General features: G+C 46.5%; 1 protein-coding gene and 2 pseudogenes across 3 annotated transcripts in view; all 3 read right to left on the bottom strand.

The window, feature by feature from the left end:
• LOC119360777 overlaps positions 1-1996 on the bottom strand; it is a 7272-nt pseudogene extending 5276 nt beyond the window's left edge.
• Positions 1997-6002: 4006 nt separating this feature from the next.
• On the bottom strand, positions 6003-13518 carry LOC119363056 (annotated as a pseudogene).
• A 528-nt stretch (positions 13519-14046) lies between these two features.
• LOC119363053 (glycine-rich cell wall structural protein 1.8-like) overlaps positions 14047-15267 on the bottom strand; it is a 4659-nt gene continuing 3438 nt past the window's right edge. For all 3 annotated transcript variants that reach the window (XM_037628359.1, XM_037628358.1, XM_037628360.1), the window contains exon 7: positions 14047-15267. This exon is cut by the window's right edge and continues 1 nt beyond it. In XM_037628359.1, coding sequence (XP_037484256.1) covers positions 14410-15267 — 858 coding nt within the window. In that variant the 3' untranslated portion in view covers positions 14047-14409.

Genomic DNA, 15267 nt, shown 5'->3' with positions numbered 1-15267 from the left:
AGGGAGGAGCTGGCGCGGCTCGCCTGCGCGCCGGGCATGCAGCTGCTTCGGGGCGAGGGGAGGAAGACGACGGAGGGGCTGCAGTGGTGGGCTGGGCCGGCCAGCTGCAGTGCTGGGCCGGTTGGGCTACCAGGTGAGCGCCAGGTAAGATTCCCTCTCTCTTTCTTTCTCTTTTCTATTTTCTGCAATTGGTTTTGATTTGATTTAAAATATCAAATCATTTTTCTAAAACTTTCTGTAAATTGGATGTGAGCTCAGGAACTAGTCCAAGGTCACAGGCAACTTACAAAAATATTTGAACTTTATTTCTTATATAATAGAAATAAATTCAACTCAAATATGTCATTGGTTTAAGTCAAAGGCCCAAAAATAAATAATTCTGTGATTCCAAAAATATTGGTTTGAATTTTACCTCTTACCAATATTTTCACAGAGTAACAGGAACATTTCTTTGGACTCATTTGAAGAAATTTAAATGTTGGTTATTTTTAGAGGTCTTCTGAGGCTTTGAAAATTCCTCAATTCAAATTTCACTTGAATTAAAACATGATGCTCATATGAGGGTCTAGCCTAGTGCATAACAGGACCAGGGATGTGACACCTTGTTCCCGAATCTGATTCCGGATCGATGAATCCGGATCAAGGGACGGCCCACCGTTCCCCGTTTCCGGCTACTATGGGCATGAACGCCCCCACCGCCTCGTCGTCAGGGCAAAGGATGGTGAGCCCCATGTCGCTGTCGATCTGCTCGCGGAACGCCTTGCCCATGCCGGCCGTCGCGGCGACGAGGGCGGCGAAAGCGCCGCACCCGCCCTCGGACAAGAGCGTCGTCAAAGCGTCCTCCGACGCCTCCGGTGGTTGCCCCTCGGCCCAAGCGTCCTCCGACGCCTCGGGTGGTTGCCCCTGCCCCTGGGCGCAGGGGACGAGCAGGAGGAGAAGGATGCTGCAGGAGGCGAGTGCGGCTCCGGCGAGCAACGCCATTGTGCTTCTCCGGCCCCAAGAAGTGAGAACACTGAGGAGGATGGAGAGCAGGGGGGGAAAGAGGGTTTTTTGGCCGGCGGCTCGACTTCAACTCCAGACCCAGTGCCTAGCCTATCGCAACTACCTCGATTCCAATTCTCTTTCAACACTAAAAAGATGCGCGTGGCTGGCTCTGCCTAGTATCACAGAAATGGCTGGCTTCGTCACTTTGCCACAGAGGATGTGTGTCTCTGATTGAGGAAAATGTACACCGATGGGTTTTACTCTGTGGGACTTTCCACGAAACTTCGCGTTGAGCTGAAATTTGACACGTCATGGTATATTGCACACGTGAACTTGTGTTCAGAATTTAGAGTTAGAGTGGATTTCACTTTGAGCGACGATATGTAGCGCCTTGTGTTCAGTTTTTTTTCTTGTTTCTTTGCGGATGAAATACTGTATTACTCAATCACAAGGTCCATACACTCAATCAGTGCAAACTCCAACGCCTTTGAAGGCTCTGAACCTAACCAAGTCATCGTTCTGCCATCCAGACGAGCAAACTTAGCTAGACCGTCATTAACCTTATTTTGACTACGATTGATATGAGTAATACGAGAATCACAAAGGGACATAAGGAAACGAATCTCCTTAATGAGCAACGCGTAAATAGATCTATCAACTTTCTGAGCTTGTATCAGCTTCACTGCAACTGCAACGATGGAGTCCATCTCCTTCAATCATATTCAACGCCTCGTGTTAAGTTGATTGAAGCAGACATAACCTTTTGTCATTATTTCACTTGATGCATGTCGTGCGGGGCCACGTCGACGACCATCTTGCTCGGCTTGGCTTCTTCGTCGACGACGCTCCTCTGTTAGCACATCGCTGCCGCGTCCGTCGACGATGTGACGTTGTTGCCAACCAAGTCCACTCTCCCATTCTTAGGCACGAGGCCCTTGAAAGGCTGCCCCTCGGCCGAGAGGACGACAAGGAGAAGAATTGCGGAGGAGGGGATGGCCCCGATGAGCGGCATCACGCTTCTCCCACTCGGCCGCCGCCGCCTATTGCGATGGGTTGGTCATTGGATCTCGAGTTGAAAGCTGGCCAAAAACCCTCGCCCCCTGCTCTGAACTGGATACAAGATGCGCTTCACCCACTCAGTCGTTATCGCATGTGCTAGTCGTGTGTTTTCCGAAGCCGTGTATCTGGCGCAGAGCAAAAAGGGAAAAGAGGGTTTTTGGTCGGCTTTCCAGTAGCCAACGGCCCGGCCCGGCTCGACCACAAATGGGCCTGGCATGACACGACACGTGGAGATCCGTTTATAATTACATCGGAAAATTTTAGAAAATAATTCAAAAATAATAATAATAAATGAGGCAAAGTGTCATAAGGGATAAATATTGCAGTCTAAATCTCAGGCACTTGAAATTTTTTGTGGCGTCAATCGATTCCGCGCAGCACGATGTCGAAGGTGGGGATGACGTGACATAGTTGGGTATGTCATCCCTGAAATCAGATACTAGGAAGCTTGGGTACTCGTCGTGATCGGTCGTATTTGAGTGTGGGAAATGAGGGGGTGGGCAGCCCTCTTTACAGCAAAAATTTTAGACTACAATTTTGAAATTCTGCATAAAAGGGACATAACTGACCTTAGCGGGAAAAAAACATGCCTAAACGGCCCGCGTGCCCTTCCTCGCCTCGGATTCAAATTTGAATCCCACTCATGCCAGACGGGCCGTCACAATACTCAATGGGTCATGTCGGGCCAGACACCTGGGCCTCGCCTAGGCGGACGAGCACAACACACGGTGTTTCGTGGGCCAGACACAACCTATTTAGTCCCGTTACGTGCCGGCATGTGTGCTAATGGGCCGACCCACGATTCAGCGAGGATGGCCAGGTTTGTGTCCAACCCATTGCACGGGAGCCCCTATTTGACGCTCCTTGCGTCGAATTGGAGGCGCCACGCACAGGGGTAGCTCGACTGGGCCGGCCCATGAAGCTGCACCGCGGGTCGAAAAGGATGGCAAAAAGAAGTGGCAGACGCGGAGGGTATTCAAACTGGCAGCCAACTGCTTGCGACCGCGCACACATAACCACTCTGGTAGACTAGTTTAGTTGGCTGAACAGCAACGCACAACTTAAAGTACTAAAATTGGACTTGTGTACTGTAGCGAGTAGGAACCAATTACTTTAGCGAACCCGAAATTAGTTGCTACATTGATTTTTTAAAGTGTAATTTCTTTTATTGTGTATATTTTAAAAAGTGTGCACATTTTTTGAATTAATGAAAAAAAATTAGATACCGGAACATATTTTGAATATGTGAACAAAAATATTGAAAAGGCAGAAATTGTTTATGAGAAACATGAACCATTTTTTGAATTTTGGAACAAATTGGGCAAACATTTAAACCGTGAACATTTTTTGAATCGGTCAACAAATTATGAAATTCTAAACAAATTTGAAAGCATGAACATTTTTTTAATTTGTCAACAAATATTTGAAAAATGGAACATTTCATGATATTCCAAACAAAAATTTGAAACCACGATTTTTTTGAATTGCTGAATAAAATACTTAAAATGGAATATTTCATGAAATTATGAATAAAAAATTGAAGGTGCGAACATCTTTTGATTTTGTTGAACATTTTTTGAATTTTTGAACAAATTATGAAATTCCAAACAAATTTGAATGCGTGAACATTTTTTGAATTTGTGAATAAATATTTAAAAAATGGAACATTTCATGATATTCCAAACAAAAAATTGAAACCGCCAACATTTTTTGAATTGCTGAATCAAAAATTAAAATGGAATATTTCATGAAATTATGAACAAAATATTGAATACACGAACATTTTATGAAATTCTTCAACATTTTTTCAATTTATGACCAAATTTTGAACCCGCGAACATTTTTTAAACTTTCAACACTTTTCCAATTTGAGAACTATTTTTTATAGAAGAACATTTTCTCGAATTCCTGGACATAGTTTAAAATTCTGACAAAATATTAAAAGTAAAAAAAAATTGAAATTCCTGTACATAGTTGAAACTCAAACATTTTTTAATTTGCGAACAAATTTTAAAAAGAGGAACATTTTTTGGAAATCTGAACAAAAGTTGTAGTTTTCGAAAAAATATTAAAAAGAAAGTTCAATTTGCAAAAGAGATAATAAAAAACAAAAAGGAAAAAGAAACAACAAAGGAACAAAATAAGGAAATTCTAAAAAAATAGGAAGAAGGAAAAAGGAAATAAAAATGACAGGAAAATAAAAAAGAGGAAAAATAAAAATTGAAAAGAAAAATTACAGAACTCTGTTTAGGAAGCTTCTAGAAGGTTCCCAAAACCGGAAAAGACCGGCTGGAATTTCCTAGAAGCCTCCCGAAACCAGGAAGGAGGAACACATTAACGGACCGGCCCAGTTAAACTCTCGATCGCAACCTCCTGTGCGAAAGGTCGACTTCTTGACGCAAAATGCGTCATATAGGGTTTTCCCATTGCAACACCATCGATCCCAATTTTCATTGGAGTCTGCTCCTTGCATTCAAATGGGAATGTGATGGTCACGCTTCAAAAGATGGTGTTAGTGGTGAGTGAATGTGCACGTGCATGTTTTTTTTTTCAAACACAATACACACATACATGCTTACATACACTCGCCCAGAGACACGTGCACGCATACCCTACTCCTATTAGTACCTTCGAGATACCGAGTCGGCATAGCATTGTGAGATTAATGAAGTGACCAGGTGCCTCGCAGTCGACAAGAAAGACTCCTCCAACTAAACAAACATCACCGAAAGGCCCGAAATAAATACAGAAAATGTGAGCACCACTGCCAAGTTTAGAACTTAAACCCTAGTGGGTTGGTTCCACTGCACGAATCTGCATGGTTGGGGCTATAAAAAACATATCACGTGAAACGTGACTTCTTGTGCACCCAATGCATCATGCGAATTTGGACCGTTGAATGAAAAACCGATGGACAATATTAAGACACAGATGGTGTTGTGAATATAGTTTGCAAAAAGGATCTTACATTTAAACAAAATCAACCCTTGGCCTACTCCATCGCGATTTGGTTTTAGTGGGTTGGTTTTCATGAAACACGAGGTCTTATTGTAAAAGTTCCAGACTATGAGGGCAGACTGTGTGTTTAATTTGACGAAATGCTTGGCCCATCTTACAAATGTGTCAGCAACTACTCCCTACGTTCCTAAATGTAAGTCTTTATAGAGATTCCACTATAAATCACATACGGATGTATATAGATGCATATTAATGTAGATTCATTCATTTTTCTCCATATGTTGTCCACCTAGTGAAATCTCTACAAAGACTTGTATTTAGAAACGGAAGGAGTATATTTCATGCAAACTTATCTGTTGGTTTTTCATCCGATAGCTCAAATCGACCCGGTGCGTTAGGCGCACAGAAACGCGGTTTCACACGATATGTTCTCGTTAACATTTTGTATTCTGTTCTAACAGACCGAGCACACACGCCGTGCTGACATGACGCCGAATTCCACATCAGTATCAGTCGGTGAGTCGGCACATTGACACATAATTTAGTGGACGAAATGAGGTAAAGGAGGCGATTTGTGTGATGGTTTTAATTTTACTAAAAGGATAAACTGTAAACATGGCACCTATGCGTGCTACTGCTAGTATGTGGTAAGGAATATACATTTGCTGCATGCACGTGAAACAGCACGGTTATGTTGCAGAATAAGCTCCTGGCATCTTCCTAACAATCAATCTGTTGGCAACCCGCAGCCTACATACATGTTAGACGAGACCGCTGACTGTATGTACGCACAGGATCATGAATACAGTACAAGTTACACGGAACACCTGAGCAACATGTGTGAACTTACCTTGTCATGCTCTGGACTGAACGGGCTCAAAACACAGCCTAATCAATAGGTCAACAACACTTTGCTTTGTCATTTATCGCCACGTCCATTCACATCATGTCATTTGCAGGATATATGATTTTTGAAAAGTTGTTGAAAGTAACTATAAATTAAATGGAACCTCCCCCATCTAGCATGCATGCTAGACTTTCTTTATAATAACTCAATATTGCAATAAAAGATGCTAATCCAGCCCCCATGGATGGATGCTTGCAGTAGAAGTTGCCTCAAAAAATAACACTACTGCATATCGAATTCATAGTCACCAACATTTTGTTAAATGAAACGAAGCCTAGATTCAAAAGTGAGCAAACACTATATACACAAGTCACCGACCTGATCGTTCAAACTATAGACCATAAGAGGGAATACGACGGGAGGCGAGGCACTGCTCAGCGGCCACAGACTAATGTTCTTGTTGTCCATGTGGAGTGACACGGGCGGCGGAAACGTAGGCAGTAGCGCGATCCTTGCACCATCTTCTCAGCCGGCACACAAGAGACCAAACATAAACAAGCGCATGCCACAGCAAGAATCTGCAGGGTAAATAAACAAAATTACAGTTAGCCGCCTGCAAAATAATAGTACTAGTAATAACAGATACAGTTAGCGTGCATAATCAAGATTTAGAAAAGGCTGGAGCAATTCAAGCTAGCATAATAGTCGAGTTAATCAAAAAGACAAAAACTAGTCATGTTCATTAAATTGACGTATGTACAGAAAGCCCAAATCTAAATTACTGTCGAGTAAATGTACTATATACGATTTATACATAGACGTAGGTGCTCAAATCTCTGTCGGACGGAACACGCTAGTGTTAGGCCTGACGAAGAGTACAAGTTCTTCAGTTAACGGACGGCGTGGATACAAGCATTCGGGAGGATCCAACGGCTCGCGTGGCTCGCCCTACTGTTACTTTTCTACAGCTTTCCCCTTTGTTGTACTGTTACTTTTCCTTCCCTGTCGCTGGGCTATTTTAAGCTCCACCGCTTGCCTGTAAGCGGCATCGTTGAATTGTATGAGCTTGCTCAAAACATATATACAATCCCTCCTTTAGAGAATATACCAGCATATACTTGCACTTTCCCCATTTTTCCTCTTGGCTCGCGACGAACCCTAGCACAAATCGAGATCTGGCCATGACAATTGGTATCATGAGCAAGGTTCTTCCTCGGCGGCGCGGCGAATCGGCGGGGTTCCCGTGAGTTGCCCTCCCTTCCCCCCCTTCTGAAGGCGGCAGCGGTGACTCTCCCTCCCTTCCCTCCCTTCTTTGGCGGCGACGGCGGCGGCGATTTTGGGCGGCGCAGGCGGCGGAGTGGACCGTCGGCGTTGGTGGCGGTAGACTAATTCGGCGGCAACTCGTGGCGTTCGTCTGGTTGCTTGAGCACACTGCTCAAGTGTCAAATCCCAGGACGACAGCGAGTGGTGCTGCGCGGGCGGCGCGGACAGCAGGCGGCGGTGGACTGATTTTTCGGTTCGGGTTACCGGTGCTCCGGCAGTAAAATTCCTCTCCGAATCCATTAGTCACCATGGGTAGATCGAAGCCGAGTCTGGACGAGGCCGAAGTCGCTGATCTGCTCGCGATGAAAGCTGAAGTTGTGCAGACCAGAGAGGAAGCAACAGAGCTGCGTGAAGATGTTGAGGGCCTGCGCAAGGATGTCCATGCTGTTACTCTGAAACAAGATGCGATGGCACAGGTGATGGACGGCGTACAGCAAGCTGTGTCGGCGTTGAACTCCCAGCTCGCTGCGATGTCTGACATCCTCAAGTCCTTCAGAACACCAGGCGCATCTGCATCCAATCCCCAGACCACAACCCCAACACCTGAACAAGAGGATCCTAACAAAGCAAAGCAACAACAGGAACAAGTCAGGCCATCCACAGCAGAACTACGAAAGCAATTAGCTACTGAACAAGAAAAGACTCGCTTGCTAGCAACACAAGTACCTCCTACCTTGCCAGCGATCAACATCAACAGACGCTCGGCTCCACCGGGGTATGCACAAGGTCAAATTCAAGACGTACAGGCCGGGCATTTCACACCTACTGCTCCTTCCCGTACTGCTCATACTCCGGCGTTCCATAATTTCCAACCACCATTGGTGCGTACACAATGGGAAGATTTTTATGGTCAGTACGAAAATGAGATGCGCACTCAATTTCTCAAATCCATCACAAAAGGACCAAAGATAGAATTCCCTCGCTTTGAAGGTGTGAACCCAGCAGGATGGATACGCCAGTGTGACAAATACTTCCAGATGGCTGGTGCTCCCCCAGAATACAGAGTGGGACTGACACAATTATACATTACTGGACCAGCTGATGTGTGGCTCCATAGGTCTGGTCTCCTTAAGAAAAGATTGACATGGGCACAGTTTTGTGAAGAAATTCTACACATATTTTCTCCATCCAGTTCCTATGATCTCACTGAACGCTTCAACACTCTCAAACAGCACACTTTATCTGTTGTGGAGTACACCCAGCAGTTTGAAGATCTCATGGCAGACGTACAGGAGGAAAACCCCATGATCTCTGAACAATGGTTCGTCAAATGCTATGTCAATGGCCTCAAATCTACTCTGAAGTATCAACTTCGACCATTGAAACCAGCATCACTGACTGACGCTTATTGGCTTGCTGTGGATTTGGAACAAGGAGCAATGGAAAAGAAAAAAGCCACAACATTTAGTACTTCTAGCAGACCTGCTACTAGTTACTACAAACAAACACCCATAGTCCAGGACAAGACTAATGATTTCAAGCAACCACTCACCACACAAAGAGCTAGGGAACCTGGGAAGTGTTGGCGATGTGGGGATGCCTGGTTCCATGGGCATAAATGTAAGCAAGCAACAGTACTAAATGTACTCACAGGGGAAGACCCTACTGAACAGCCAATACCACAAGAGGAGTTGGAGGAAACTGAAGAAGAGGATCAACCAGCAACAGAAGAACAATGCATGAGAATTTCTCTCCAAGCCCTGGAAACTGATAGTGTTAATTCCCTCTCAATATTAATCTCTATTGGGGGTAGACAGGCTGTTGCTTTAGTAGATTCTGGCAGTCATGCCACCTTCATGAGCTTGCAATTTGCACTCCAAACTGATTGCAATATTATCAAAGATAGTACAAGACCTGTCACTGTAGCAGGGGGAGGCAAATTATGGTCTGGATCCTATATACCGGCCACAACTTTCTCTGCTAATTCAGAACAGTTCCAGCACTCCTTCAGAATTCTAGACCTACCAGGACATGATGTCGTTCTAGGATCAGACTGGCTAGCAAAGCATGGGCCAGTTTCCTTCCATTATAACCCAAGAAAACTCACTTTGCTTAAAGATGGAGTTACACCAGTAACTATTCCCGCTTGTGGTCCAATGTCTGCAGCAACTGAAATTGATCATTTATCACTAAATAGGCTTCTGCTCAGTGGAGCTCCTGCTTACATGATCAGTCTAGCACAAGACACTTCTCCTACCACAAAAACAAGTGATCCTATTCCTCCAGAAGTACAAGAAGTATTGGAGAAATACCCTGATATCTTCACAGAGCCTGCAGGCCTTCCTCCTAAGAGGGAGTGTGACCATGAGATCCCCTTGGCACCTAGAACTGACCCTCCTAACACAAGACCATATAGAGTACCCCACACTCAGAGAGATGAGCTGGAGCATCAGATCCATCTGTTACTCAAAAACAGAGTTATAAGACCCAGCCAGAGCCCCTTTGCTTCTCCTGCAATCCTTGTCAGAAAAAAAGATGGCTCATGGAGACTCTGCATTGATTACATAAAATTGAATGCAGCCACTGTCAAAAACAAGTTTCCTATACCGGTAATAGAAGATCTTCTTGATGAACTACATGGAGCAACAGTCTTTTCCAAATTGGACTTAAGGTCAGGCTATCATCAAGTGAGAATGAAAGAAGAAGACATACCAAAGACTGCCTTCAGAACTTCTTTTGGCCACTACGAGTTTTTAGTCATGCCTTTTGGCCTTTCCAATGCACCTGGCACCTTTCAAGCTCTCATGAACAACATCTTTGGCAGATATGTCAGGAAGTTTATACTAGTGTTCTTTGATGATATACTAGTCTTTAGCAAAACACTTGCAGAACATGTCTCCCACCTGCAAATTGTCATGGACCTTTTGAAAGAACATCAGCTCAAAGTCAAACTGTCCAAATGCCACTTTGCTGTCCCTCAAGTGGAGTACCTAGGCCACATCATCAACAGCTCTGGAGTAGCAACAGATCCTACCAAGATACAAGCTGTAACAGACTGGCCCACTCCAACCACAGTAACACAACTCAGGGGATTTCTTGGCCTATGTGGGTATTATCGAAGGTTTGTCAAGAACTTTGGACCAATAGCAAGACCCCTACATGATATGCTCAACAAAAGACAGTTTTCATTGGTCTCAAAATCAAAATATTGCCTTTACACAATTGAAATCTGCTCTCACTACTGCTCCAGTACTTGCGCTCCCTAATTTTTCCCTCCCATTCATTCTTGAGACTGATGCTTCTGGCACTGGGCTAGGTGCTGTACTCATGCAGAACAGCCAACCCCTGGCTTACTACAGTTCCACCTTATGCCCAAGAAACACCACTCTCTCAACATATGAGAAAGAGGCCCTAGCAATTATTGAAGCTCTTAAACGTTGGAGACATTACCTCCTTGGACACAAGCTGATTATAAGGACTGATCACCAGAGCTTGCAATTCATGACGGATCAGAAAGTCACAAGCAGTATTCAGCATAAACTCATGGTCAAATTGTTAGAGTATAATTTCCAGCTAGAATATAGAAAAGGGAAAGAAAATATTGCTGCAGATATCCTCTCCAGGAAACATTCTCTCCTAGCAATTTCCATTGTCACTCCTGAGTGGATCAAACAAGTGGAGGCCTCTTACTTACAAGATCCTCACTGCAAAACCCTCCTCGGACAACTATTGTTAGCTGCTGATCACACTGTCAACAAAAACAAACTCCATGGAGGAGTTATCAGACATAAGGGAAGAATATATGTAGGCAAGGATAGCACACTAAGGAACAAACTCCTCAAAGCCCTGCACTCCTCTGCCATTGGAGGTCATTCTGGAAGGAAAGCATCCTACCAGAGAATTAAAAGAATATTCTATTGGCCAGGCCTCAAACAAGATGTGGATTCATTTGTGGTTCAATGCCCAGTTTGTCAGAAAAACAAAGGTGAAAACTGCCCATACCCTGGGTTCCTAGACCCTCTTCACATACCTGATATGGTGTGGACCCACTTAAGCATGGATTTTGTCGAGGGCCTGCCTAAATCTGATGGCATGGATGTCATATTTGTGGTTGTTGACAGGCTGTCCAAATTTGCCCATTTCATTCCTCTGGCCCACCCATTCACAGTGCAAACCGTGGCCCAAGCCTTCCTGGATAATGTAATCAAACTCCATGGACCACCACTGGCAATTGTATCTGATCGCGATAGAATCTTCACAAGCACACTCTGGCAAGATATCTTCAAAGCAATGGGAATTGAGCTGCGGTACAGTACATCGTACCATCCCCAGTCTGACGGACAGACTGAACGAGTGAACCAATGCATCGAGAATTACCTACGCTGCATGACATCAAGCCATCCAAAGCGCTGGATCAAACATTTGGGTCTTGCTGAATACTGGTACAACACCTCTTTCCACTCCTCTCTTCAAAAGACACCATTTGAAGCAATGTACGGCTACCCACCACCAGCAATCAGTGAGTATAGTTTGCCTAATGCCATCACACCTGAGGCAGTGGAATTTCTAACTGACAGACAAGCTTTCCTGCAACAACTCAAGTCCAATTTGGCTGCTGCTCAAGCTCGAATGAAAAAATATGCTGACCGCAAGCGTGTAGACAGGAGTTTGGAAGTAGGCAACATGGTCTACCTCAAAATGCAGCCCTACAGGCTCAATGCATTTGGTATCCGTTCTCACATCAAATTACAAAGCAAATACTACGGCCCGTTCAGAGTTCTTGCTCGTATTGGACAAGTAGCCTACAAATTGCTTCTACCCGAAGGTGTGGGCATCCATCCTGTTTTCCACATCAGCCAATTCAAAAAGCATATCGGGCCAAGGGCAGTACCATGTGCAGATTTACCCTTGATCACCTCTGATGGCACAATCCAAACTGAACCCGTACTGGTCCTGGAGACGCGCCAGATTCCTCGCAACAACTTCGCTGTTGTTCAGTGGCTGGTACAATGGGCCAACTTGCCTCCTGATGATGCATCATGGGAAGACGCCGATTTCATCAAACGCACCTTCCCCGGCTTCTTCAAGCAAACAGTCCAAGGTTGGTTCCAGCAACCAGCAGCTCCTTGAGGTCAAGATCGCTCTCAGGGAGGGGCATTGTCAGGCCTGACGAAGAGTACGAGTTCTTCAGTTAACGGACGGCGTGGATACAAGCATTCGGGAGGATCCAACGGCTCGCGTGGCTCGCCCTACTGTTACTTTTTCTACAGCTTTCCCCTTTGTTGTACTGTTACTTTTCCTTTCCTGTCGCTGGGCTATTTTAAGCTCCACCGCTTGCCTGTAAGCGGCATCGTTGAATTGTATGAGCTTGCTCAAAACATATATACAATCCCTCCTTTAGAGAATATACCAGCATATACTTGCACTTTCCCCATTTTTCCTCTTGGCTCGCGACGAACCCTAGCACAAATCGAGATCGGGCCATGACAGCTAGCGAGCTAGCACACCAACAAATCGCACGAATGAACTGATGCTATGGACAGGCAGGCGTACGAGCTGCGTTCTGCATTTGATAGTAGCGGAATTAAGCGTCAGGAAAGAAAACTCACAGCGCCAGGACGCCAGCGATAACAAGCAGTAAAGGTCCCAAGAAGTCCCAGAAGAAGTCAAGCTTCTTCGGCTCTGTCGGAATCAGCACGGCGTCCATGAGGTAGACGGCGAGATGGTCGTCGTCGACGACAGTCTTGGTGATCCTGGCCTTGTTCCGTGACGACGGCGGCCACGGAGAAAGTATCACCCTGCCTCTGTGGTGAGGGATGGTGAGCATCTGCTCCCCATCAAGCGTTGACACCTCCCAGTGGACCCAGCTGAGCAGCTCCTCGGAGTAAGCCATCGTCAGGCCGTGGTACAGGAGAACCGCGACCTGCTCGTCGACGTTGAGGCTATGGAACCTCGGGATGAACGTCCCCACCGCCTCGTCGTCGGGGCAGAGGATCGTGAGCCCCAGGTCGCTGCCAATCTGCTCGCGGAACGTGTCGCCCACGCCGGCCGTAGCGGCGACGAGGCCGGCGAAGGCGCCGCACCCGCCCTCGGACAAGAGCATCGTCAAAGCGTCCTCCGACGCCTCCGGTGGTTGCCCCTCGGCCCAAGCCTCCTCCGGCGCCTCGGGTGGTTGCCCCTGTCCCTGAGCGCAGGGGACGAGCAGGAGGAGCAGGATCATGCAGGCGGCTCCGGCGGCTCCGGCGAGCGGCGCCATTGTGCTTCTCCGGCGCTGAGAAGTGAGAAGAGGGGAGGATGGAGATGAACAGGGGAAAAGAGGGTTTTTGGCCGGCCTTCAACTCCAGACCCAGTGCCCTAGCCTATCGCAGCTACCTCGATTCCAATTTGTTGGTGAGTGAATGCGTGTGGCCTACTAGCATCACTGAAATGTTTGGCCTCGTGACTTTGCCACAGAGGATGTGTGTCTCCGATTGAGGAAAATGTACACTGATGGGTTTTACTCTGTGCGACTTTCCACGAAGCTTCGCGTGAGCTGATATGTGACACGTCACGGTATGTTGCACACGTGAACTTGGGTTCAGAATTGAGTTTCAGTGGGACTTCACGTTGAGCAATGATATTTAGAGCCTTGTGTTACGTTGAAGCAGACATAACGTTTTAGTATGATTATATAAGACTCGGGCGCCGAATTAGGGTTTGAAGCAGGGTTAGCATTTGGCATCTGGTCTAACGGACCGAGCACAGATGTCATGCTGACATCATGCTGAATGCCACATCAATCTACAGGCGGGCACATGTGGCACATACACGAGGAGGGGGGTAAGTTGAGGTAAAGCAAATGACTTGTGTCATAGTTTTACACTGTCAACTGTAAAGGTGGCCACATCCCTCTTACCTGCGCAGCACGTGTGAACTTACATTGTCACGCAGTAGGATGAACACACAGCCTAATCAACAGGCTAAACAGCCATTTTCCATCTCGATATACTCCGTCCCAAAATAAGTGTCTCAACTTTGCACTAGCTCTAGTACAAATTTGTACTAAGCTCAAGACACTTATTTTGGGACGGAGGGAGTACAAGATAAAAACAGTAATTGATGGCCAGAAGCATCACCATGACCGTTCTCGTCTCAAAATAGCATGCAAAACCAAAGCAGAATAACCAAACACTTCTTCTTTACCTAATAACCTACCCCAGATGCATCATCAAGCTTTGGGTTTTCTCTAACAAAAAGCACCCGCCGGGCATTCATTATTTTTACCTTTGCCTCTCAAGATGTTCCGCGACGCTGTAAACTTACGCTGACCTGCCCGCATGACGGTCCTCCGACTCAGAGAAGTAGTCAGCACCCAGCAGGTCGTCTTGGCCGTTGTACTGCACCTTGCTAGCTCCAAGGACCTCAGCGCCGCCAAATTCTCCAGCATAGCTGCTGCCATTGCGGCTGCCAGTAAAGTTGCCGATGCTGCCAACATTTCCAGCAAAGTTGCCGCCGTTGTTGCCACCAGCAACGGCAGAATGCCCGCTGCTGAAACTGCCAGTGCTTCCACCCAAGACTGCATTGTCGCCAGCTCCGCTGTTATAGTTTCCGGCACCAAAGGTGTTGGGGGCATTGTACCCACCAGCGCTGTAGCCGCCGTTGTTGCCACCAGCAACAGCAGAATGCCCGCTGCTGAAACAGCCAGTGCTTCCGCCCAAGACTGCATTGTTGCCAGCTCCGCTGTTGTAGTTTCCTGCACCAAAGGTGTTGGGGGAATTGTACCCACCAGCGCTGTAGCCGCCGTTGTTGCCACCAGCAACAGCAGAATTCCCACTGCTGAAACTGCCGGTCTTCTCGCCGAAGACTACATTGCCGCCAGCTCCGCTGTTGAAGTTGCCGGCACCATAGGTGTTGGGGGAATTGTTCCCACCAGCACTGCCGTTGTTGCCACCAGCAACAGCAGGATGCCCACTGCTGAAACTGCCTGTCTTTTCACCGAGGACTGCATTGCCGCCAGCTCCGCTGTTGTAGTTGCCGGCACAATAGGCGTTGGGGGAATTGTTCCCACCAGCACTGCCGTTGTTGCCACCAGCAACAGCAGGATGCCCACTGCTGAAACTGCCGGTCTTTTCACCGAGGACTGCATTGCCGCCAGCTCCGCTGTTGTAGTTGCCCGC

The sequence above is a fragment of the Triticum dicoccoides genome, chromosome 2B, assembly GCF_002162155.2.
Source record: "Triticum dicoccoides isolate Atlit2015 ecotype Zavitan chromosome 2B, WEW_v2.0, whole genome shotgun sequence".
NCBI lineage: Eukaryota > Viridiplantae > Streptophyta > Magnoliopsida > Poales > Poaceae > Triticum > Triticum dicoccoides.
This window is presented reverse-complemented; position numbering and strand designations above follow the sequence as displayed.